This window comes from Poromitra crassiceps, assembly GCF_964638095.1.
Source record: "Poromitra crassiceps genome assembly, chromosome: 19".
Lineage (NCBI taxonomy): Eukaryota > Metazoa > Chordata > Actinopteri > Beryciformes > Melamphaidae > Poromitra > Poromitra crassiceps.
This window is the reverse complement of record NC_139646.1, coordinates 22,435,114-22,458,113: the sequence shown is the minus strand read 5'-3', so window position 1 is coordinate 22,458,113 and position 23,000 is coordinate 22,435,114. Positions and strand designations below refer to the sequence as shown.

The window sequence follows — 23,000 nt, the reverse complement described above, 5'->3', positions numbered from 1 at the left end:
TTCTATGATTTTTTGTACTGCTATTTTGCAGAAGTCAACAACAGCGAGTGGCTGGTGTGCCCCTAAAAGGGGGCGGGACCATATCGCTTCCCCTAATGAGAGCGTGCGCTGTAATTGACCCGAGGAAACGTCACTCACGTCGTTTCCTTCCTCCAGTCCGCTCCGCTGGTCACATCCACCCGTTGCCGTATATATTGTCTGGGCGCGGCAGCACGTTTAATAGCAGATGCTGTCTAAATTGTTATCTAGTGTTTGGCTATGGTAACGATATATTGAATTGTGTTGTAGCAAGTCTATTTCTCTCGGGTGCTTTTTTCCTGCGACAAAAGGAACTCGCCGTGAAATTGTTCGCCTCTGCGGGAGCTTTGAGAAATCGTGAACCGCAGTGTCTCTTGTTGGGCTAACATCATTTGATTTACTGGGTTTGATTTTGATTTGATTTACCGTTACAGACTTTGCTGGAAACTTCAAAGGGACCTTTTCTCTGAGTTTTCAATCGCCCTAAACGGTGTTTGTACGCTTTTTTTTCTCTATGGAGGCCATAGCCAAGTTTGACTTCACAGCGACAGCAGACGACGAAATGAGTTTTAAACGTGGGACTGTATTAAAGGTAGGCTAAATATCATATAACGCTAGCCCTTGGCTTTCCAGAACGCTGTATATTTCAGGTCGGATGATCTGAACATATGGCGTTCTGGAAAGGGCTATTAGTGCATTTACAGTGTGGTTTACGCTAGCCTCAACGCGAGACTCTTGCGCATACAGTTATTTATCCTACACATAGCCTATTTATAACGCTCACTCTACATCACACTTATTGCACTCTGGGAACCCATAGGTAAAATATGGGATATTTTACCTTACCGTAAAATATCCCAGGTAGGTAAATATGGATTTTACCTAAGGATAAAGCTAGCAACAAGTTTGGCCAGCAACAATCTTTGGGTTAGGTTGTTTCAGGTTGTTTTAGGGTTAGGGGCCAGGGTTAAAAATCGTTAAACCGGAAGTCACATTGTGGGAGATTGTTGCTCACTTCACGGAGATTCTAACCTCTGGGGTCAGGCTCGTTTCATGTCTGTGTAAACGGAACTGAACTCAAGCCGGGGCTCCGTCGGCAGCGGAAGAAAATCCCTTTCCACTCCCTGCAAGCTCTGCCATTGGCTCCAACCGACCGACTCTGCCCATTAATGGATTTCCTTTCAGCTCCCTGCGTGTCGCTCTCAAATCCCTCCGTCGCTATGAAACATATAACTCTAGCTCGTTGCTAGTAGCAAGTAGCTGAAGTAGCCTGGATGGGAAAACCTCAGTGGAAGCTGGAAGCCCGGAACCAAAGTGCTGTGCTCCAGGAAAAATATTCCGCTCAATTCTTGCGTTACGTTTAGAAAACATGGGCGACGCGAGTCACTAGCATTCGCTAAAAACAAACACTTCGTTTGGTATGCCCATGCTTCTTATTTTTTCTCTAACTCGTAGCGACTGCCTACTGTTGCATTTCTGTAGGGGAACGAAAACACTGCAGCACAGGCCACCGTTAGACGGGGGCGGGTCTTCTTCTGTCTTCCTGCCTGTAGTAACACATACCAGGCTCTCTCCCCTCTGAAAGAGCCTGGTGACGCCTAATGAACACGGTTTAGCTGGTTGCCAATAAATCAAACCGGTTTAAAACTCGTACACCGGACCGTTGACCCATGCCTATTTATCGCAATCCTGTATCGAGATTGTTTTATCACCATGCCCCACTTGGAGACAATACGCAATATCTCATAATTATGTGGCTTTGACTTACAACTGAACATTTAGCCCCCACTTAATAGAAAATACTGATATTTATTATCTGCAGTCAGCCTAAAAATACCGATATATGATTTTTGGTCCATATCGCCTAGCCTTAACACAAGCATACACACAGACACAGACAAGCATGGGTAGACAGACACACACAGAGACTAGCTCAAGTCAACATTACACACACACACACCACAAACTAGTCACTGACTGCCTGCACTTTACATCCACAGAGGTCAAACCAACAGATGTCTTGCTCTCTCCTTGTGCCTGTTAGTGAATTCTGGCCCCTTGGATCAGGTTCAGCACGGAAAGCTCTTTTTATCCGAGCTAACTGCCAGCCTTGCCTGAGTCCCCGGGGCCCGCATGTGGCTACGCTTGGCAGCTCTGTCAAATATTTATCATTGGAGAGTGTGAAGTGCGGGCGTGTTTGTGTGGCAACCGTTGGCTGATAATCCCCCCTTTGCCCTGAGGCCCGGATCTCAGCACTCCACTCCTGTACGTCTCGAGTTGTGCAAGCGCTCTGTCAGCTTCCCGGTTGCAAGCTGCCATGCGTGCCAGATGCAGAGGATCTGCCGCCATGCGTGCCAGATGCAGAGGATCAGCCGCCATGCGTGCCAGATCCCGAGGAGAAGCCAGAGAGAGATGGTGGCATTTAAGTGGAAGAAAAGAGCATAGAGATGAAGTATTGGAGCACATTCAGGAACATTGGCTCTCTCTCGTTCCCAATTGAAGAATAGACCGCAGCGGACGGGGCTGTTTCTGGTTGGGCCGTTCCGGATTCATTGGAACCCTCTGTCTTCTCTCTCTCTCTCTCTCTCTCTCTCTCTCTCTCTCTCTCTCTCTCTCTCTCTCTCTCTCTCTCTCTCGCTCTTCACATTTCAGTGCTGCCTGGTTTGGCTTTGGCAGCGTGCCTCTCGCTGTGCTCTCCATGCTTTGTGAATGCTGATCACATTATATCATGTGATTCACTCAGTCCTCAGTCAAATTGTAGAAAAGACTTGCATGTGTTGCACCTAAACATCTTGCTGCTTTCTTCTGGCAGTAGTAGTTAATTGAATTAAAGATGTCCTGCATTCCTCTTATGTGTATTTAGTTCCCATCACTGTGTAGTTCTTCCACCACTCTTAATCAAAGGAAGAGGTGGTGCCATCATGGTCTGCCCATTTTAATGTCTACACTACGTGTTCCTCTCCCTGCCTGCCTGTTCTAGCTTGATATTTCAAACTGCATCGTCAATTCATAAACTCCTTGCCTCTTTGACGTCTGAGATTGTGCTCGCTTCAGAGCATTTGTATGAGGGGGCGGGCTTCAGTCTTCCCTAACCAATCGGCAGGGCAGCCGCAGCAGTCTTGCTAGTCACAAGAACAAGCTAATGTAGCTAGCTAATGCTAGCCAGCTTCTCGCTAAAGTCGGCAGACTTTGTACTTGTCGTTTTAACGTAAGTCTTATCGTACACTGCAGTAACTACGGTAATAAGACGTTCGTTAAAACGAAAAGTACAAAGTCAGCCAAAGTTGGCTGCTTAACCTAGAGAAGCTAGCTAGTATTAGCTAGCTAGTAGCTACATTATGTTGTGTAACCTATCAGTAACGTGCTTTACTCTTTACTTGACGTCTGACCAGGAAGTCACGTGTCCGTCACATAAACCGGTCCATGCAGCAACATCAACCTATGACTAGAATCCACATTATAGGACACGTTAGCTATGGCCACACAGCTGTTTCTGTTGTGCATGACTGACAACAAACAGCCTTAGCCAATCAGCACCCGTCATTGGATTTTCAACCGGAGAAAAGGCGTTTGCTCATGGCGATTCCAGACCAAGAACCAAGAAGAGCTAAATTCACAACTGTGGAGTGGGCGTGGCTTCGAAGGTCTGGAGCCAGGCTATGCCTGTTCCACACTGTTTCCCATGTTCCCTCATTAGTCTGTCCTGTTATCTGAGTTTATCCCCACCAATCAATCACTTCTCTCCATTTATCCCCAGTGTTCACCACTTTTAGGACTCTTATCTCCTTAATTCAGCTTTAATTTATCTTTTGAACTGTTTGAGAAATCAGTTTATATTTGATACTTTTTTCAACCTTTATAATGGGACCCTATGGAGCAGGAACTCACTCTAGCAGGCTGTACTTTTTACTAAATTCACACATTTCAAAAGTGTGACAGTTCACACAACTTTAACACTACGTAGCATACATCAGACCCTTCAGCTACTGTACATCTGCCTTCACTCACAATGTCAAAATAGAAGCGATGTGTGATCTACATGTATAGTTTTTATTTTGACATATTGACATTTGTTTGGCACAGCATATTTCACTAGTTTCTGCTGCAGTGGTACCTGTGATGTCACACTGATTCATCCTATAGCTGAACAGACCATGTTGTTGTGATGTCACACTGATTCATCCTATAGCTGAACACACCATGTTGTTGTTGTGATGTCACACTGATTCGCCCTATAGCTGAACAGACCATGTTGTTATTGTGATGTCACACTGACTCATCCTATAGCTGAACACACCATGTTGGTGATGTCACACTGATTCGTCCTATAGCTGAACAGACCATGTTGTTGTTGTTGTGATGTCACACTGATTCATCCTATAGCTGAACAGACCATGTTGTTGTTGTTGTGATGTCACACTGATTCGTCCTATAGCTGAACAGACCATGTTGGTGATGTCACACTGATTCGTCCTATAGCTGAACACACCATGTTGGTGATGTCACACTGATTCGTCCTATAGCTGAACACACCATGTTGGTGATGTCACACTGATTCATCCTATAGCTGAACAGACCATGTTATTGTTGTTGTTGTGATGTCACACTGATTCGTCCTATAGCTGAACACACCATGTTGGTGATGTCACACTGACTCATCCTATAGCTGAACACACCATGTTGTTGTTGTGATGTCACACTGACTCGTCCTATACTGTAGCTGAACAGACCATGTTGTTGTTGTGATGTCACACTGATTCATCCTATAGCTGAACACACCATGTTGTTGTTGTGATGTCACACTGACTCGTCCTATACTGTAGCTGAACAGACCATGTTGTTGTTGTGATGTCACACTGATTCATCCTATAGCTGAACACACCATGTTGTTGTTGTGATGTCACACTGACTCGTCCTATACTGTAGCTGAACAGACCATGTTGTTGTTGTGATGTCACACTGTTTCGTCCTATAGCTGAACAGACCATGTTGTTGTTGTGATGTCACATTGATTCATCTTATAGCTGAACAGACCATATTGTTTTGGTGTGGTGATGTCACACTGATTCATCCTATAGCTCCTAGTTCCTCATTGCGCGGCTCTCAAAGCTTTAGTTGGCGGCTCTAATAGTTTGCAAAAAAAGAAAAAAAAATCCTGCTCTCCCCAAAATGTCAATAAACCTTTATGGCATATTATTACAATACAACAATACTGGTGTTGACAGTAATAGAAGATGCCAAATCATTCAAAACAATAAGCATTTTGCTTTTAGGAGTATTGTGCCAGCGTGCGGCGCTGTTCCAAAACATGTCAACGTGTGTCGTTGCCTGGGAAACGCACATCCCATAATACAACTGTTCGCATCGCATCCCATAATAGTATGATGATACTTGGGATGCCATTGCGAACATAGATGTGAACAGATTAGATAAAACTTCAGCGTCGCCAGCGACGGCCCCCACCGTTGCGGTCGGGGTACGTTTCGAAATCCCTCCAGGCCTGAAAGATTTTTTAGCGGAAACTTGTGTGTGTGTGTGTGTGTGTGTGTGTGTGTGTGTGTGTGTGTGTGTGTGTGTGTGTGTGTGTGTGTGTGTGTGTGTGGGAAAAAAAAAATGGTAGGCAGATGTGCTTGGTTGGGGTGGCTTTTGGTGTTTTGCGGTAAAAGTGGCTCTCCTATTGACGTTGTCCTGCCGAAGAAATAGCGAGGATCACTGCTATAGCTGAACACCCCAGCACATTCCTTCCCCCATATTTTACCTCATGATTACAGTGAAAACACTCCAAAAAGACAAAGATCCCCTCCCCCACAGGCCCCCAGGGTATAAATATGGAGGAAAAGGTGGCATTTTATAAATGGGCGTGTGACATAACAACAGGAGTGACATCACAAGAGGAGAATGTTCTGCTGGGGCTGACACAGGGATGCAAAGTCATGGAGAGTGAAAAAAGGTGACAGATACCAGGGCAGAGACATAAAACCACTCAGAAATCCTCATATTTTGGGCTGAAAAATGTGACTGTCACCTAAAGGTGACTATTTTGCATCCCTGTGACATCACAAAAGGTAGTTCCATGAAATGGACCAGTGCCCCCTGCTGGTTACAAAAACTAGTCTAAACGCAGCTATGTGTGATTGAAAAAAAAAAAAAATCCCCCAAATCCCATTGCTATATACCCCTTCCACATATTAATGCAATGTGGTCTCCAACCTGCACCATGCGCTTTAAGCAACCAGATATTTGAGTTTCAAATCCTTCTGCAGGCTGTTCTTGAGGGGCATGGATGGACTCTTGGGCCCCAAACGCCCTAAAAACCTATTACGTCCTTTATGAGCTGTACCTGTCAGTTAGGCTTCACCGTTATCACTATTACATTCACTTACATTCACCCCTGTTGGCACCGCTGTTATCAGCTCTCTCCTTAAACCCCGACCCCCCCCCCCCCCCGGTGGATATTGAGTGCTGTGACAGGAAGCTTGCAGGATGTAGCGGGAGGAAATGCACCCAAATCAATTGTGGCCATTTATAGAGTGGCTCCAGGACACGGTCATCTGTTTGATCGTCCTCCTGTGTGACTGTGACCGACCACACGACTCCTGCTCTCCCCCCTCAGACTGTAGCTCCTCCTGTGTGACTGTGACAGACCACCACACGACTCCTGCTCTCCCTCTCAGGCTGTAGCTCCTCCTGTGTGACTGTGACAGAACACACGACTCCTGCTCTCCCCTCTCAGGCTGTAGCTCCTCCTGTGTGACTGTGACAGACCACCACACGACTCCTGCTCTCCCTCTCAGGCTGTAGCTCCTCCTGTGTGACTGTGACAGAACACACGACTCCTGCTCTCCCCTCTCAGGCTGTAGCTCCTCCTGTGTGACTGTGACAGACCACCACACGACTCCTGCTCTCCCTCTCAGACTGTAGCTCCTCCTGTGTGACTGTGACAGACCACACGACTCCTGCTCTCCCCCTCAGGCTGTAGCTCCTCCTGTGTGACTGTGACAGACCACACGACTCCTGCTCTCCCCCCTCAGGCTGTAGCTCCTCCTGTGTGACTGTGACAGACCACCACACGACTCCTGCTCTCCCCCCTCAGGCTGTAGCTCCTCCTGTGTGACTGTGACAGACCACCACACGACTCCTGCTCTCCCCTCAGGCTGTAGCTCCTCCTGTGTGACTGTGACAGACCACACGACTCCTGCTCTCCCTCCTCAGGCTGTAGCTCCTCCTGTGTGACTGTGACAGACCACACGACTCCTGCTCTCCCTCTCAGGCTGTAGCTCCTCCTGTGTGACTGTGACAGACCACCACACGACTCCTGCTCTCCCTCTCAGGCTGTAGCTCCTCCTGTGTGACTGTGACAGAACACACGACTCCTGCTCTCCCTCTCAGGCTGTAGCTCCTCCTGTGTGACTGTGACAGACCACCACACGACTCCTGCTCTCCCTCTCAGGCTGTAGCTCCTCCTGTGTGACTGTGACAGACCACCACACGACTCCTGCTCTCCCTCTCAGGCTGTAGCTCCTCCTGTGTGACTGTGACAGACCACACGACTCCTGCTCTCCCCTCTCAGACTGTAGCTCCTCCTGTGTGACTGTGACAGACCACCACACGACTCCTGCTCTCCCCCTCAGGTTGTAGCTCCTCCTGTGTGACTGTGACAGACCACCACACGACTCCTGCTCTCCCCCTCAGGCTGTAGCAAACAAAGGTGAGGAAGACAAAGTGCATTTGACTAGCAGTTTCCTCCTTGCACCCGTTTCCATGTCACCCCGAGAGAGACAGACGGAGAGAGACAGACGGAGAGGGACAGAGTGGGGAGGAAGGCAGGAAACGAGAAGCTCTGGAGAAATAGTTTTGTTTATTTTATTATCCCCCTCCTCTTGGCGTACCCACACAAGAGGAGGGAAAGAGAGATATACACAATCACAGAGATATCGTGGGAGGGGAACATCAGGCAAAGAGAGACAGACAGAAGTAGTTGATTTGAGTCAAACCAGGTCATTTATGTCTGTGCTGCCTTGTTTGTCACTACTAGCCTTTTTTACACAGAGAGGCCACAATATTGCTGTGAAGAAGGCCCACAAATAAGCTAGCGTTGCCTTTTTACACAGAACCAAACAAGTCTCGCATAATATGATCTTTTTTAAGAAACACATGGTGTTACAAGACATACATGGCTCTCATATGCCATATATCTCATATCCCCCATAGAGAACAAAAACAACAACAACAGAGTACAGGCAAAACAAAATAAGAAAACAACAAGATATACAGTACTCATGTGACAGCATGGAGGCATGTAAAAAGTTAGTCAATAGAGTGATGAGGGTTGAGCTATACTCCAAACAATCAGGGGTCCTGGTTGATATCAAAACACAACACATCCTCAAGATATGTTCTGTTTGAATATCAACCACAACAAACGAGATCAAACAAGATTTTTGGACAAACAAACAAAAGAAAAACAATGCACTCCGCTCCTGCACGATTAGCCTACTTTTGGAGTAAAAAGTTCTTAAAATCAAACTCTGTATGTCATTGGCATATTTTTTCGAAGTCTTAAGGATCTGCCTTTACTCTTATAAATAATAATATAATAAATAATATTGATATTATAATATTTTATAAATATTGTCTACCATATGGTAACTTGAGCGCTCATTCCACCAGTGAACTATTACTGGGGGGTTGGATGCTTTCCGATTTAAAGCTATGCACTTCCTAGCTGCCGACAGGGTGTGCTTTTATGCTGCCTTCCAGACAACTGGGACCTTCGGATTCTCTGACCTCCTGCTAGAAAAAGTGCACTGGAACGCCAGTCGGTGGAAATCTACCCCGACTCAGCGGGGAATCGGTTGTCTGACGTCACACAACAATGGCCGCAACCATGGAGTATGTAGTCCAAAGTGCCTAAAATAAAATGTGTAATGGAACAATGTTACCTTATGCGTCGTAGGAGGTTGCTCCGCTCATTGTTAAGCTGTTTATCGCGGTCCGCCATGTTTCTTGTTTACGTTTTGCCTTTGTGCACTGGAACGCTTTGAAGGTGGGGGGTGGGACTTTTCCACTGGGAAAACACCCATGTCCCAGTTGTCTGGAACACAGCGTTAGATAGCATGCCAGCTTTCCAGAAGCAAAAGAGGCGTGACGTTCTATCGTTGCCGTGGAGATGGAAACAGCTGTCTAATAAGTACTTGCTTTGAGGGACGCCTCTTTGTGGCTGTCAGCGTTCCTGTGTCTCCTCCTGCGGGAGTTGACCGAGGGGACAGCGGTTGGGTTTCTCAAGCACACCAGTGGATCTCTTGTCGTTTTCTATGATTATAGCTTGTGATGATTGCCTTCAACGCTCTCTTGTGACCAAATATGTTTGGTTTGGATTGGCAGAAATGACTCAAAACTTGTCAAAGTTGCGATGAAGTGGAGGTTTGAGGCCTTTAGGTAAATTTAGGGTGACTGCAGTGTGTGTAGTATTTGCGGTGCGGGGGGGGTTTATTATATATTGGCCATGAAAAGTTTATTTATTCAGCTTCCTCTCAGTTTGCTTTAGTTTGTCCCACTGGGTTTCACTTTTGTGTGATTCCAATAAAGCACCTTGTCTTTTTGGCCTGTGTGTCTATACTCAGATCTGACAAACAACACAATGATACCTTCAGGTGCTCACTACTGCCTTCAACCTCAGGAAATTGCTCCATTGTTTTAAGAACACTGGTTGGCTTGAAGGAACATTTGAGCAATCTCTCTTTCTCTTGTGAAGAGAAGGAGAACATTTGCAGGGGAAAAAACCTTCTCTCTCTCTCTCTCTCTCTCTCTCTCTCTCTCTCTCTCTCTCTCTCTCTCTCTCTCTCTCTCTCTCTCTCTCAGTGGCTTCGTTTCAGTCTGAGTAACAGAAACAGGTTGGTATTTAGTGCTCTTGACAAGATAGATCGATAGATAGAGTACTTTCAATACTTGAGTGAGGACCTTTTCTTTCATTTATTTTAGGGGTTTCAAGTTGTGAAGAGAAGGGGAACATTTGCAGGGGGAAAAACCTTCTCACTGATGATGATCCTGCTGATTCATCCTATCTTCTCACTGATGATGATCCTGCTGATTCATCCTATTGAAAAACACACACACTTTCAACGCGTACTCACACCACAACCTCAAACTGCACCTGCGTATACGCAAGACAGGCCCACACACATTCACACTCTTGTGTGACTCATCTTCGTCTTCCTGTCATCCAGATGATGTTATAATTACTGAAATCACGTCGCAGGGATGTATTACCGAATGGGCCTACCAGGCCCAGGCCCAGGCCCAGGCCCAGGCCCAGGCCCAGGCCCAGGCCCAGGCCCAGGCCCAGGCCCAGGCCCAGGCCCAGGCCCAGGGGCCCATAACCCAGAGCCTCTTCACAGATCCGTTTACACCACTGATGCTATTCAAAATAGTTGTCCAAGTCTAGATGAGGATAAAAACCCACCTATCTTGTCTCCATACTTTGTATCTCTCTTCCACTCTTTTCCTCGTTATCTCTCTCATGATTAATTAAAGTTCTAAATTCCCACATCGCCCTGCTGTAAATGACCCATGTTTAATACGTTTTTGAGACCTGTGTTGCAAAAGAAAAGGTGAGAGGAGGAAGGAAGGAGAGGTTGGTAGCAAAGGCAAGTATGAACGGACGAGGGAGAGTTTCAAGCAGAAGTGTTGAAATTAAAAAGAGGAAGGAGGGATGAGAAGAAGTAACAAAGAAAGGAGATCTTTTGGTAAATGAGTTGTGACACTTTGGGGCCTCTTCCCCTCCCTCTATCTACTTCTCATCACCCCCAGGATATTATGACACACTGCCTGCCTGCGTGCACAGATAGCACATGGACACACACACACACACACACACACACACACACACACACACTCAGTCTCAAGAGTCTCCATATCGTAGTTTCAGTTGGCTAGGTCTCACTCACCCTGGCACACAACCAGGCAGGCAGTAAGACAAATCAACTCCGAGACTGTCTGACTGTGTCTTAATGATCACCTTGTATACAGTAGTGACAAGGAATACACAGGAAGTTGAATGATTAAATAAGATGTTTTATGTAGGGGAGAGCAGGGCATGTGGTCACACTTTTCACTCATCAGTGTATTTCTCTAGTACCTTACTACTGAGAAACAATATTTTTCTGGAACACTTTATAATAACTATGCTATGAAACACTAAATTGGCTACTTCAATATACTGATGCGGACATTCCTTTCTTTACTTTGAGTCTCTTTTAGTCCAGCACCAGTTTTTTCAACTGGTGAGGGGATGTGTGGGGATGTTACAGTATTTAGGGCCCCAACCCTATATTTTTGACAAAATGTTCCATAAGTTTATGTAACTAATGAAGACTAAGGTACATATTAATGTACACCGCCTCCGGAACAGATGCGGTACGGCTCCGGTATGGACCCACTAACAGACCCACACTCATGTAATCTGTAAAAATAGAACAGATGTGTAATCTTTCTGTACAGTACCGCATGTATCGCCCATTTATCAACATTGGCGAGAGTCGATCCGGCAGTTTTGCCGGATCCGCAACGCAGCCGTAACGCATCTGGTGTACACATAGCCTGTAACTCTTCTCATCGACTGATAGGGTGCAACCCCCTAGGGTGGTAACGCAGGTTTTGAAAAAAGCAAAAGGGGTTAGCAAATTCCAAAGTGAACACCTGTATTTTGTGAATACCTGTCAGCTCAGCAGCTGCACACAATGTGTATGCACACACAGCTGTCATTTTCCACTTAAATATAGGACACTGGTGATTATTCACGCACCACCCCTTCAATCTCTGTTCCACTACCAAACAAAGAGGGAGAGGAGAGGGGGATTTGCCACTGCGCTGTAGGGTGCCATGGAGGAGAAGAGGGGGATTTGACACTGCGCTGTAGGGTGCCATGGAGGGGAAGAGGGGGATTTGACACTGCGCTCCTGTAGGGTGCCATGGAGGAGAAGAGGGGGATTTGTCACTGCACTGTAGGGTGCCATGGAGGAGAAGAGGGGGATTTGCCACTGCGATGTAGGGTGCCATGGAGGGGAAGAGGGGGATTTGCCACTGCGATGTAGGGTGCCATGGAGGAGAAGAGGGGGATTTGCAATTGCGCTGTAGGGTACCAAGGAGGAGAAGAGGGGGATTTGCCACTGCGATGTAGGGTGCCATGGAGGAGAAGAGGGGGATTTGTCACTGCGCTGTAGGGTGCCATGGAGGGGAAGAGGGGGATTTGATACTGCGCTGTAGGGTGCCATGGAGGGGAAGAGGGGGATTTGCCACTGTGCTGTAGGGTGCCATGTAGGAGAAGAGGGGGATTTGACACTGCGCTGAAGGGGGCCATGGAGGATTGGTTCAAAGAATAAAAAAGCTAAGCCGCTGCCAGGTTTTCCTGCACATTTATGTTTTCTAATAGAGAGGCAAAGTGGAACGTCTCTCCTGTTTCTAAATATATCTGAACCGTTTGGTTTGAACCAGTAAAACTATTTTTATACGCATTTTACGAAATGTCGATGGGAAAATAAATGGCGGATGAAAATCTCTGGTACAGTGCTGAGGCAGGAAGTAGGCGGTCACTTTGCCTCTATTGGCAAGAGACGAGATGTCCTAAGATGCCTTTTTGCATTCAAAAAGTGAGACGCCGATACGAGTACAGCGGAGACATGACACAGGATGAAAAAGAAGAAAGACTGAGGAAGAGAGAGGAGAGGAAGAAGGAGGAGAGGAAGAGAGGGAAGAGAGGAGAGGGCGAAACAGAGACAGACACCTCAATGCATCAGAATCTTACTCTCCTTTTAACTTTGTGCACTTTTTTGAGAAGTCCTCAATCAATCATTGAGTTTGGTGGAGCAGATTCAATTCCGCTGATGTCTGTCTGGCTTCTTGCTACAAGTCGCCACCCACATTTGTCAAGGGCCTATCTCTGACTTGCCTGGCAGGATGATGGAGGATGAGAGAAGAGGCACAGGTCAGATTCAGATTCACTATAATAGCCACAGTAAGTAATCAGATTACAAATGAGGAATTTGACTTAACCCATTGATACCTGATGCAGCATTTGCGTGTATATCCCTCATTTGTGTGTGTATCTCTTTAAGACCACAAACCGCGTCACGCGGTTCGCGGTCTTAAAGGGATACACACACAAATGCTGCATCAGGTATCAATGGGTTAAAGCAGGGGCACTCAATTAAAATACATAGAGGTCCAGTTAGAGAAAATATCCTCAAGCAAAGGTCCGGAACATTGTAACATAGCTTGCGTTATGATTCAGTGCCATTGAACTTAGGCTACTTCAATGATGACAGTAGCTTAATGGTAGCCTACAATGTCTGTATGTAGTCATTACGACTGATCTGTCAAATCAAAATAAACAACAATGTTTATTTACAGTTTTCCTATTTAACTGGATTAATTATAAATAACTAGCCAAATGTGCATCTTAAAAGTGCTTTAATTTGTGAAAAAAAATCCCCTTTTCTTCCCTTTACTCCACCTTTTCTATTGAGAGAAGTGAGCTCCCTATCTATCTATCTATCTATCTACCTATCTATCTATCTATCTGTCTGTAGGCTATGTATCTGTCTGTCTGTCTGTCTGTTTATCGATCGTTCGCAATGCAAACGTCACATGCCGTTGGGCAGTGAATGTGTGAATGTGCCCTCAGTTTGGATTTGAGTGCGTTTGCTCATGTGGCACTTTCATAGACAGGTCAGGATCGCATCGCACTTCACGATACACACTGCCTGGTTTTGAACTGCCCGTGAGAACAATGAATGAACATCTAAGAGTCTGCCTGCTCCGGATTCAAACTAAATCTTTGTTTTTGCGGTCTACTCGTTTCTTTTGAGCACGCCATGTGAAATTACTTCTATCTCTCACATTTCTCCGAGTCTCGCGCCTCCATGTGTTACTGACACGCTCAACATCAGACACGCTCTCGCCTGCAGCACTGGAACAGGCAGAATCGAATCGGATATTTGATTGGCTGAGTAGCATCACGTGTGATGCTTTACAGCGCATGGATTGGTCTGTGTAGTCTGGCAGGCTGTGTGGTCTGGCTGTGTGGTAGGCTGTGTGGTCTGGCAGATAAACCAGCACTGTAAAGGCTAGAAAAGCATGTGCCAGTTAAAATAGAAAAGCTCCGTGAAATGTAACAATTCTCAATGATTTGTAGGTTATAGGGCTCGGTCCGAATAGGACGGCGTCTGGGTCCGGATGCGGACCGGAGTCCGGACTTTGAGGATCGCTGCTCTAAGTTCTAGGGTGGATTCAAAGACCAACTGGAGACAAGAAGTGGAATTGATTAATTTATATATTCTTTTTCTTTCTTTTTCTTTTTCAAAGAAGATTCACATTCTTCTCAACTGTCAGTTTTGCATTTGACTTGCAATGTCACAGTTCAGACAGTTTCTGAAACTTCTCTTTTGCGTTATTGGAAATCTGTTGCAGAAAAACAAATGCACCTGCTAATCGTGTCATTTTGGTCATTTTTTTGCAACACTTAAGTCAAATGTGAGTGAGAGAATGTCAGTGTTTTTTTCTTCTCTCTTTTCAGGTTTTGAGTGAAGATTGTGACCAGAACTGGTACAAAGCAGAACAGAACGGGAAGGAGGGCCTTATTCCCAAGAACTACATCACAGTTAAACCGCATGGGTAAGTTTCTATGCCAACATAAATACACTATATAGACGGTTTTCACCAGAGTGCAACCCCACAGCACTTCCTTTTTCTCAGCATTCAGCAAACTGAACGGACAGCCACCATCAGACAGGAAAGATTTTGCAACTCACCTTATTAGATCGAGATTTGTGCTAATATATGGGCATATGTAAGGTTTAATGTTGTATTGCTAACTGGCAAATTACATGACAATGCATCTCAGGCGATGTTACGGAGTAACGCAAAAGTAATGTAACGAGTAGTGTAACAAATTACTTTCTCCAGGGAGTAATCAAGTAAAGTAAGGCATTACTTTTTTTGAAAGTAATGTGTAATGTGTAGTAATACATTACTTTTTTGAGTAATGGACCCCAACTCTGGTAACGTCACAACGCTGCATGAAACTGCCGAGCTGTCTGTATATAAATATTTTTAGTATACCAAAAATAAAAAATAAAACTTGATAAAAAAGTCAACGTTTGTATTTTATTTTTGGTCCAAGTGAAATATTATATTGTCTCTCTGGCTCCACCAGCCCTGGCACCTCCACATTAACAGAGGTGGTCATGAAAAAAAGAAGTATAGACACAACCCGGGTCGTCCCGTTTTTTTGACCGGTGGAAAAGCAAACAAAAAAAGCAACTAGAGCCGGGCCGAGCCGCGCCGATACCAGCGGTGGAAATGAGCCATAGGGTCCAGGCTGCCTCTGCTCACGATGTTGCCTCTTGTGCAAAAGATAAGGGAGGATTTGGTGCTGGCGCGCGGCCTGCAAGAAGCCTGTGTGAGCTGATTTGTGGCTTTAGCCTGGGCGGCCTGTCAGGTCCTTGTGGGCTCCGTGTCCCTTTGGTTTGGCTCCGCAGCATCCCTCTATCTCTATGGAAGGTCTTCATCATGTGGCGCCTGGCCTTTTTCTACTGAGTCAGCTGCGTCTCATTTTCCCCCTCTAGTCTTACTCTGCCCAGTATAGCCCTGTGTTCATAATCCAGGAAACTTAGACAAGTATTACTTTCATTCACTTGAAACTTTGACAAATGTTATGGGCCTGAGAGAGGCCTAGAGTTATTTGTTGGGTGTATAGTATCGTAGGAGCAAATTTGGTGCATTTGAGGATATGCCAAACTGAAGCTGGTAACTTGGGTCATTTCCCTGTTTTCCTCTTCTTTAATTCATATTTTCACTGTTTGTCAACAAAGTCTGCAAGTTGTCCATTAGAACGATCATAATAATACTGTAGGTTAGATACGGCCAGGATTCACTCACGCTGTGACAATCTTAGGCTGCATGTTGTCCACTTAGCTTCTTCTTCTGGGCTCCAGCACCCTTTGCTCCTTAGAAGCGACAGGAAGCGTCTGCAAGGTGCCGCTCCTCTGCAGCCGGCGGGTGTTCCCCCAGAGCAAGGTGCCCAATCAGCAGGCTCTAAATCATGATGGCGATGAAGATTTAAATCATGTTAAAGAGTCTGAAGCCTGCAGACATTACGCTACGTTCACACGGAGAACCTACGCCTTGCCTTGCCTCAACGCACGCCTACGCCTGCAGACCTTGAGCTGGGCGTGAACCTATTACACGCTTTTGCGACCACACCGCACGCGTTTGCACGCTGAACCTGGAGCCGAGTCACAAGCGCCTCTCCTCTCTCCCGACTGTATTTTTTCACGTGTGGTCCGGAATTATCATGGGTAGGTAAGATAAATAAATCAGATATATTTAATGTTCTATTGATGCTGGATATGTAGCCTATAACCAGGTCTGACTATAGTCGGACTTTTTAGAGAGGATCTTGCAAGAATATGTGCTGGCACAACAACATTGTCCATCTTGGTCGGTCGCTATTCTCTCTCCTTTGTTTGCCGACAGGGAGAAAGCCCCACGTGATAGCCACCCGTCAATCTCTCTCTCTCGCTCTCTCTCTGCTCAACACTGTTGTAGTAACTCCATTTTATTTTGAAATTCAGTTGACTTTGCCATTTCCCACGGATATTGTTGCGTTTTTCTTTCATGGCTTGACAGAAGAAGCCTGCCTGCACGCGCCTTGTCGGCTTGAAAATAGAACTCACGCCTAAACGATAAAATCGGCGAGGCGTGGGTACACGCAGGGTTCACGCTCAGGCGCACGGTGTACACAGCCTCGTTGACTAAAACGGACGCCTATTTAAAAGCGTGGGTAAAGGCAAGGCATAGGCAAGGCTTGGGTCCCCGGTGTGAACCCAGCCTTATATATCTATATATCCTTTGGGGGTATTATTAAGCATTAGCCAAACCAGGTGGCATCACAACGTTGTAATTTCCACCAAGTACATCAAAAGAACTACCTGCCCTCGAGCAGTAAGGGGATCAAAGCACTTCTGTATTTTCTACATCACCTTTGTCTTCAAAGGTGGCTCGCGTGACTTGTTTTCCATGTTCTTCTAAGTGTGACTTATTGTTTTACATGCCTCTGATTCTGACAGCTGGTTTCATGGGAAGATCCGGCGAGCCAAAGCTGAAGAACTGCTGAACAAACAGAGGCTGGATGGAGCCTTCCTGATCCGAGAGAGCGAGAGCACTCCGGGGGATTTCTCCCTCTCTGTCAAGTAGGTAGACACGCGCCCCCTGCTGGCCGCCGCACACACACACCCGCTTCCTCGCAAAGCTCTTCCTTCCCCAATGCCACTTGCACGAGGTGAATTTCCATGCAGGTACTTACCATGCATACTCCCCATCTGGCAATGAGTCAAGTCTCCAGAAGCCCCATCCCAAGATGCCAAGTTGACTTGAAAAGACGTCATTTAGCTGAAATCTTCACTGTAGCTCAGCTCTGTGAACTGAAAGTCCCGTTTTCACTTTCACTTTAAGCTCATGGCAATAGTGAATCTTTCAACTAAAAACAGGGTGTAAATGACGTCTTTTCAAGTCAACATGGCATCCCGGGGCTTGAGGAGACTTGCTCATGCCAGATGGGGATGGAACCTTTTTTTATGTTTGGCATGGGGGTGAGTAGATAATGACAGAATTTTCATTTTTGGGTGAACTTATCCTTTAACTTTTTCTACCTTTTGTAGTTCAGCAAATAAACATCATGAATGAGCTTTTTTTGACAGTGTTTCACCCTCCACAGGTACGGCAGCGACGTCCAGCACTTTAAGATCCTACGCGACGGCTCGGGGAAGTACTTCCTGTGGGTGGTGAAGTTCAACTCGCTGAACCAGCTGGTGGAGTACCACCGCACCTCCTCTGTTTCCCGCAGCCAGAACATCCTGCTGCGGGACATGGAGGAGATCCAGCTGCAGCAGGTCAGAAATACACATGTACACGCACGCACACGCACACACACACACACACACACACACACACACACACACACACACACACACACACACACACACACACAGGTATCATATAGCCTATATGTGTAGCAACCAAGCCCCAACCTTCGCGTTTGAAAGATGAGGCTAATGCGGAAGTACCAAAAACTGCAGTTCATCGAATGACCACTTGAGGTGAGCTGCAAAAGAAGTCATTCCCATTCACCCCATGTTAAAATCCCACTTTACAGCAGAAATAAAGATGTTTACAACCTGGTTCAGAAAACAGTTTTGGACTCTATAGCTAATTTCACCATTCAGAACTGTATGGGGGGGGATTTTTTTTTATATAACTCACCAGTCTATGGCTGCCTTACTAAACACTTTCCTAATGAGTTTATGGTCTCAATCACTAGTTTCAAGTCTTCTTCAATACAGCATGATGTTCATTTTGTAAATTCTGGTCCCATTTAGAGTAAAATAGACTATAAAGCAGACTATGTTTGGGGGCATGATTGACAGGTCACCTGTCCAGTGATCGCGCAGCTCACCAATCACGGACCAATAACAGGTGGTGCTGTCAATATGGTCACATCTGGCTCCAAGAAAACCAAGATGGTGACGGTCACAATGCGAATTTTTCAAATTGACACGAACCAATGGGTGACGTCCATATTTTTATACAGTCTATGGTTCCAGCCTTAAAGGTCCCAATTCGTGCAGCTGTAACCTCTTAAAAACGTGTGTCTCTGGTCCATAAAACATGATTCTGGATTAATTTGTCGAAAATATAGCAACCCCGTTTGTTGTGACGGAGTTCTCACTTCCTCATCTCGTCGCTTCCCAAGAATGGCCTGTTTCTATAATATATTCAGAACTAACAGTTCCCATTGGCCGCTGAGGGAGAGCCCGCCCCAGGCTCCCAGCGGCCAATCAGATTAGCGTCTGTGGACCAGCACGCTAGGTTGCGAGTTATCGTTACCTTAAAAAGGTAAAGAGGACATCTCAAAATGCCTAGACTTACCGAATGCACCTCTGCAGTTGCTGGATCACGTACAGTTGGCGTCGCTCCAGCTAGAAGTGTTAATTTTGTGGCTATAGACAAAATGGTGCAGGTAGCTTGTGTGAGAGAGACCCGCGCAGTATGCGTGAGGAAGCTCGTGACGTCCCAATTCCCCTCTGGGCAAACGAAGTGTTTGGGGGTGTGGCTTGGAGGAGACTGCAGGGGGAAGCTGGATAGGGACAAATCCAACTGTGGCAGTTCTGAGCTTGTGACCACTCATTACAGGGAGGGCTGACAGCAGTATATATGCATTTACAAGTAAAAACAGCTTTTGCACGGAATGGGACCTTTAAAACTCGTTATATCCACCTTATTTTTGAATGCCCCACTGTAAAAAAATAATTGTGGGTACAAGGTCCGGTTTAACGTGACTTATTGTTGCAGCTTGCCATTTCCTTTGTTATACTCGGCTGCAGACCCGAATTATAAACCGGAAACTGGAGTACGTTATAAAAGTTATAAATATAGTCACGTTATAAACAACTAACCAACGCTGGGGGTCCGTATGGAAACAGTGTTACTCGAAATGGGTAAAAGTTAAATCAATTTGGTCATTCAGTGGCGTTTTACTGCCATGTAAAGTAACTATTACGCTAGCCGCTAGCATTAGCGACAGTAGCCGACTACCCACAATGCATTACGTTATCCCAGCACCCGAACGACACGGCTGTAGAGCAGAATGGCTCTGCTGTAAAATCCTCATAGACGTTTTTTTTGTCAAGTTTAAACCATAGACTGTAAAACAGTCTATTACACCGGAAGCGGAAGAAGCACCCATCAGGCATCATGGCAGCTAGAAATAAGGTGGATAAGGATTTTTCTAAATGTCTATGGAGAAAATGAATGGGAAACTTACTTCCTGGGTGGGAAAAGTCACATGACTGTTGAGCTCCATTTCTGACAGGCTATAATGCAATTTGACCAAAAGGGGGCATGGCAGAGGCACAAACTGTAAGTGGCCTAACCCAATAATGGCCATAACTCCAGAAACTCACCAGCTATTTAAAGGGATAAATTTGGTCTGTGTCCTCACAACCACTGACACTTTTGGCCAAGGTCAAATCCATTTGGCCAAGGCTTGAACCCCTGCTATTGCCACTTGTGGCTATATTTTATTATTTATTGTTCTCCACCTCTGCAGATTAACGGCCAACCAAGTGGAAAACGACTGTACCTTGCCTCACAAATCCTAACCCTATTTTTTTTGTTTGCTTTGTTTTGTTCCTCTTCCCATGTAGAGTTTGTGTGTGCAGGCGCTGTTCGACTTCGAGCCCCAGGAGGAGGGCGAGCTGGGCTTCAGGCGCGGAGACGTCATCCAGGTGCTGGACAACTCCCACGCCAACTGGTGGAAAGGCACGTGCAGCGGACAGACGGGCACCTTCCCCCGCAACTACGTGACGCCGGTCAGCCATCACATGTGACCGCGCTCGTGCTCGAAAGCCAACCGGACGGCGCGAAACGAAGCGGGCAGACTGGAGAGCTCAGAGTGAAGCAACGAGGTTTGGATCGGGGACCTTCAGTACGGATGTGTCATACTGTCGCTAGAACCCGGGGGAGGAAGTCATCGTTTATTCCAGAGATGCACGACTACGCTCACTTCTCCTCTCCGCCCTTCATTCTTATGTTTTTCAACTTCAAATTGCTGCCCGTCACTGAACACATCTGTTGCAAAACAGATCGACGAAAAGATGTCAAGTTGGAGGAGACCAAAGACTAATGTGTTGACGTCACCCCTGCTTTGGGACGCTGGATAGATGTTTGTTTTTGTATGATTAAGAGATGTAATGTACAGGATGCTGTATCAATTTGGATGATGGATCATGAAATCTTTTCTCTGGTTTTTTAAATCGTTACTGTTTGTGTCTTGGGATGTCAAGCGATGTTTTATTTTTTTTAAACCAGGAAAAAAGAAGCAAATCGATATGTTATTTCACATTTCAGCTTGTCATGCAGCGTAAACAAAGTTCAACGCTGTTCATATTTTCATAAACAATTTACTGCAACACTTTCATTTTATGAGCAAAATCGGTCGTCGACATATGCATGTGAAAATCTCGTCGGTTGTGTTCGCTCCTCATCTCTTCATTATCTCGTTATCATTCTGAAGCAGCCTGAGAAAAATGCAGCAGTTACAAGGCAAATGCTTTCGTTGAATATGCCATATTTATTAATGCTTTTTGGGATAACGAATGTAACCATTGTGTGTTGGCATCAGGGAGTGTTTGACTGGATTAAATAATTGAAAATTGTGTAGGATTTTCTTTTTTTTAATATAATCTGATCCGGAGTGCATTGAAGGTGACACTTTTTTGACAGTGCCTTCTGTACGGCAACAAAGTGCTGACGGCAAAGAGGAAATGTGTTTTGTGCCATTGTGTCGTTGCTGAATACCGTAAATGTCCAACTCTTTGACAATCTACAATCGAGAGAGTCGTTAACACAGAAATAGTTGCATGTGACATTTTAACTATGGTGGAGTATTACCAGAAGGGCTTCTGTAGTTTTACTGCAATTAACAATGTTTTTGTTTTCAACATAATTATGTACATGTTCAGTGTTTTCTGCACTAACAGTGGGTCCAAACTGAACGTTTTCATGTTTTCATCTTTCCGATGTTGATGGGACTCCCGACATGAACTGCCAGACCAGACAGCCATGTTTTCAATATGTGAATGGTCAGAAGACGCTCTGCAATTGAAGCCAATGTTCAGAATGTTCATGTCAGTGTGATGTCATTAATGACTAATGATGACCACATACTTCATGTCAGTGTGATGTCATTAATGACTAATGATGACCGCATACTTCAAAACTTCAACTTCAAACGCAACATGTGACGAGGGACTTGAGAGCGCGCCTCTTCTTCAAAGCTCATGATTGTGGCGCAGGGGGAAAGTTCTTCTCTTCTCTAGTGGAACTCTTCCATTATCTCACAGCACAGTATATATTATGATGTTATGCGGGACATAGAGCTGATATGGATGTGTGTGTTGATGGACACTTCATTAGGACCGGTTTCATCATTGAAAACCGGGTTCGTTTCTCAATAATAAACAATAAAAAAAAAGGTATCTGCGACCGTGGTCTCTGCCTTATTTGTGACGAGCTGAGCAGTACGTTCCATTTCTTGTTTTTGTTTTTTGTTCTCATTACCCATTATGTGACCGGGATGAAAGCTGCTTCCGCCCACATGGTCCTCTTCAAATGGGAACCATTAAAGTCTTTCTCCATGCCTGCTTTATGGTATGAATGACATTAAATCCATATTTAATGCACATGTTCTTCATTGCTGCTTAGAAGATCAAATCAGAGTTCCTCTAATCATTGGCCTGCTATGAATCATCTGATGCAGGCCACAATGCCCCCCCAAATGGCCCGGTGGCTTTTTACACATGAAAATAAGAATAAAAGTGTGTTTGGATCACTCCTAATAATACTCAGTTGGGTCTTTTGCTGAGAATTTCTATGAATCCTGCGTTTTCCAATCGGAAAGGAAAAAAGCTAGATCTCTTGTTACAGATGCAGACAGCAGCCACAGCAACCCTCTACTCTGGATCAGAGAGTAGAGGCTATCCCAGTGTGTAGACCACCTGCTTCAAACTAACCTCTACACGCAGACGCAGTACAGTCTAATGCAGGCATGTCCAAAATCCGGCCCGGGGGGCAATTGCAGCCCGCGTACTGATTTGAAATGGCCCGGGGCTTGTCTCAAAATATACTGTGTGGCCCTCCAGTACTTTGTGGGTTTTTTTCTGTTCACCTAGGCTGGTGACAGCAGTATCAGCAGTTTGTAGACAAGCACCAAGTAGGAACAATGCAGGTGGAACTAATGTCTTCAGACATGTTGGTCCCATTTGCCAAGAGACCGTCCTATGGAAGAGTTCAGTGTGAAGAGACCAGTGTTGGGGGTAACTCATTACAAAAGTAACATATTACATGTAATATATTACTTTTAGCAG

The 23,000-nt window shown here is 45.6% G+C and overlaps 1 protein-coding gene across 1 annotated transcript; it reads left to right on the top strand.

Moving 5' to 3' along the window:
* The first annotated feature begins 192 nt into the window (after positions 1–192).
* On the top strand, positions 193–22,101 carry grb2a (growth factor receptor-bound protein 2a). The gene is made up of 5 exons (XM_083655722.1): positions 193–610; positions 14,591–14,688; positions 17,145–17,267; positions 17,792–17,966; positions 20,280–22,101. The coding sequence occupies exons 1-5, from the start codon at positions 533–535 to the stop codon at positions 20,460–20,462; spliced, it is 657 nt and encodes a 218-aa protein (XP_083511848.1). The 5' UTR covers positions 193–532; the 3' UTR covers positions 20,463–22,101.
* Positions 22,102–23,000: the final 899 nt, after the last annotated feature.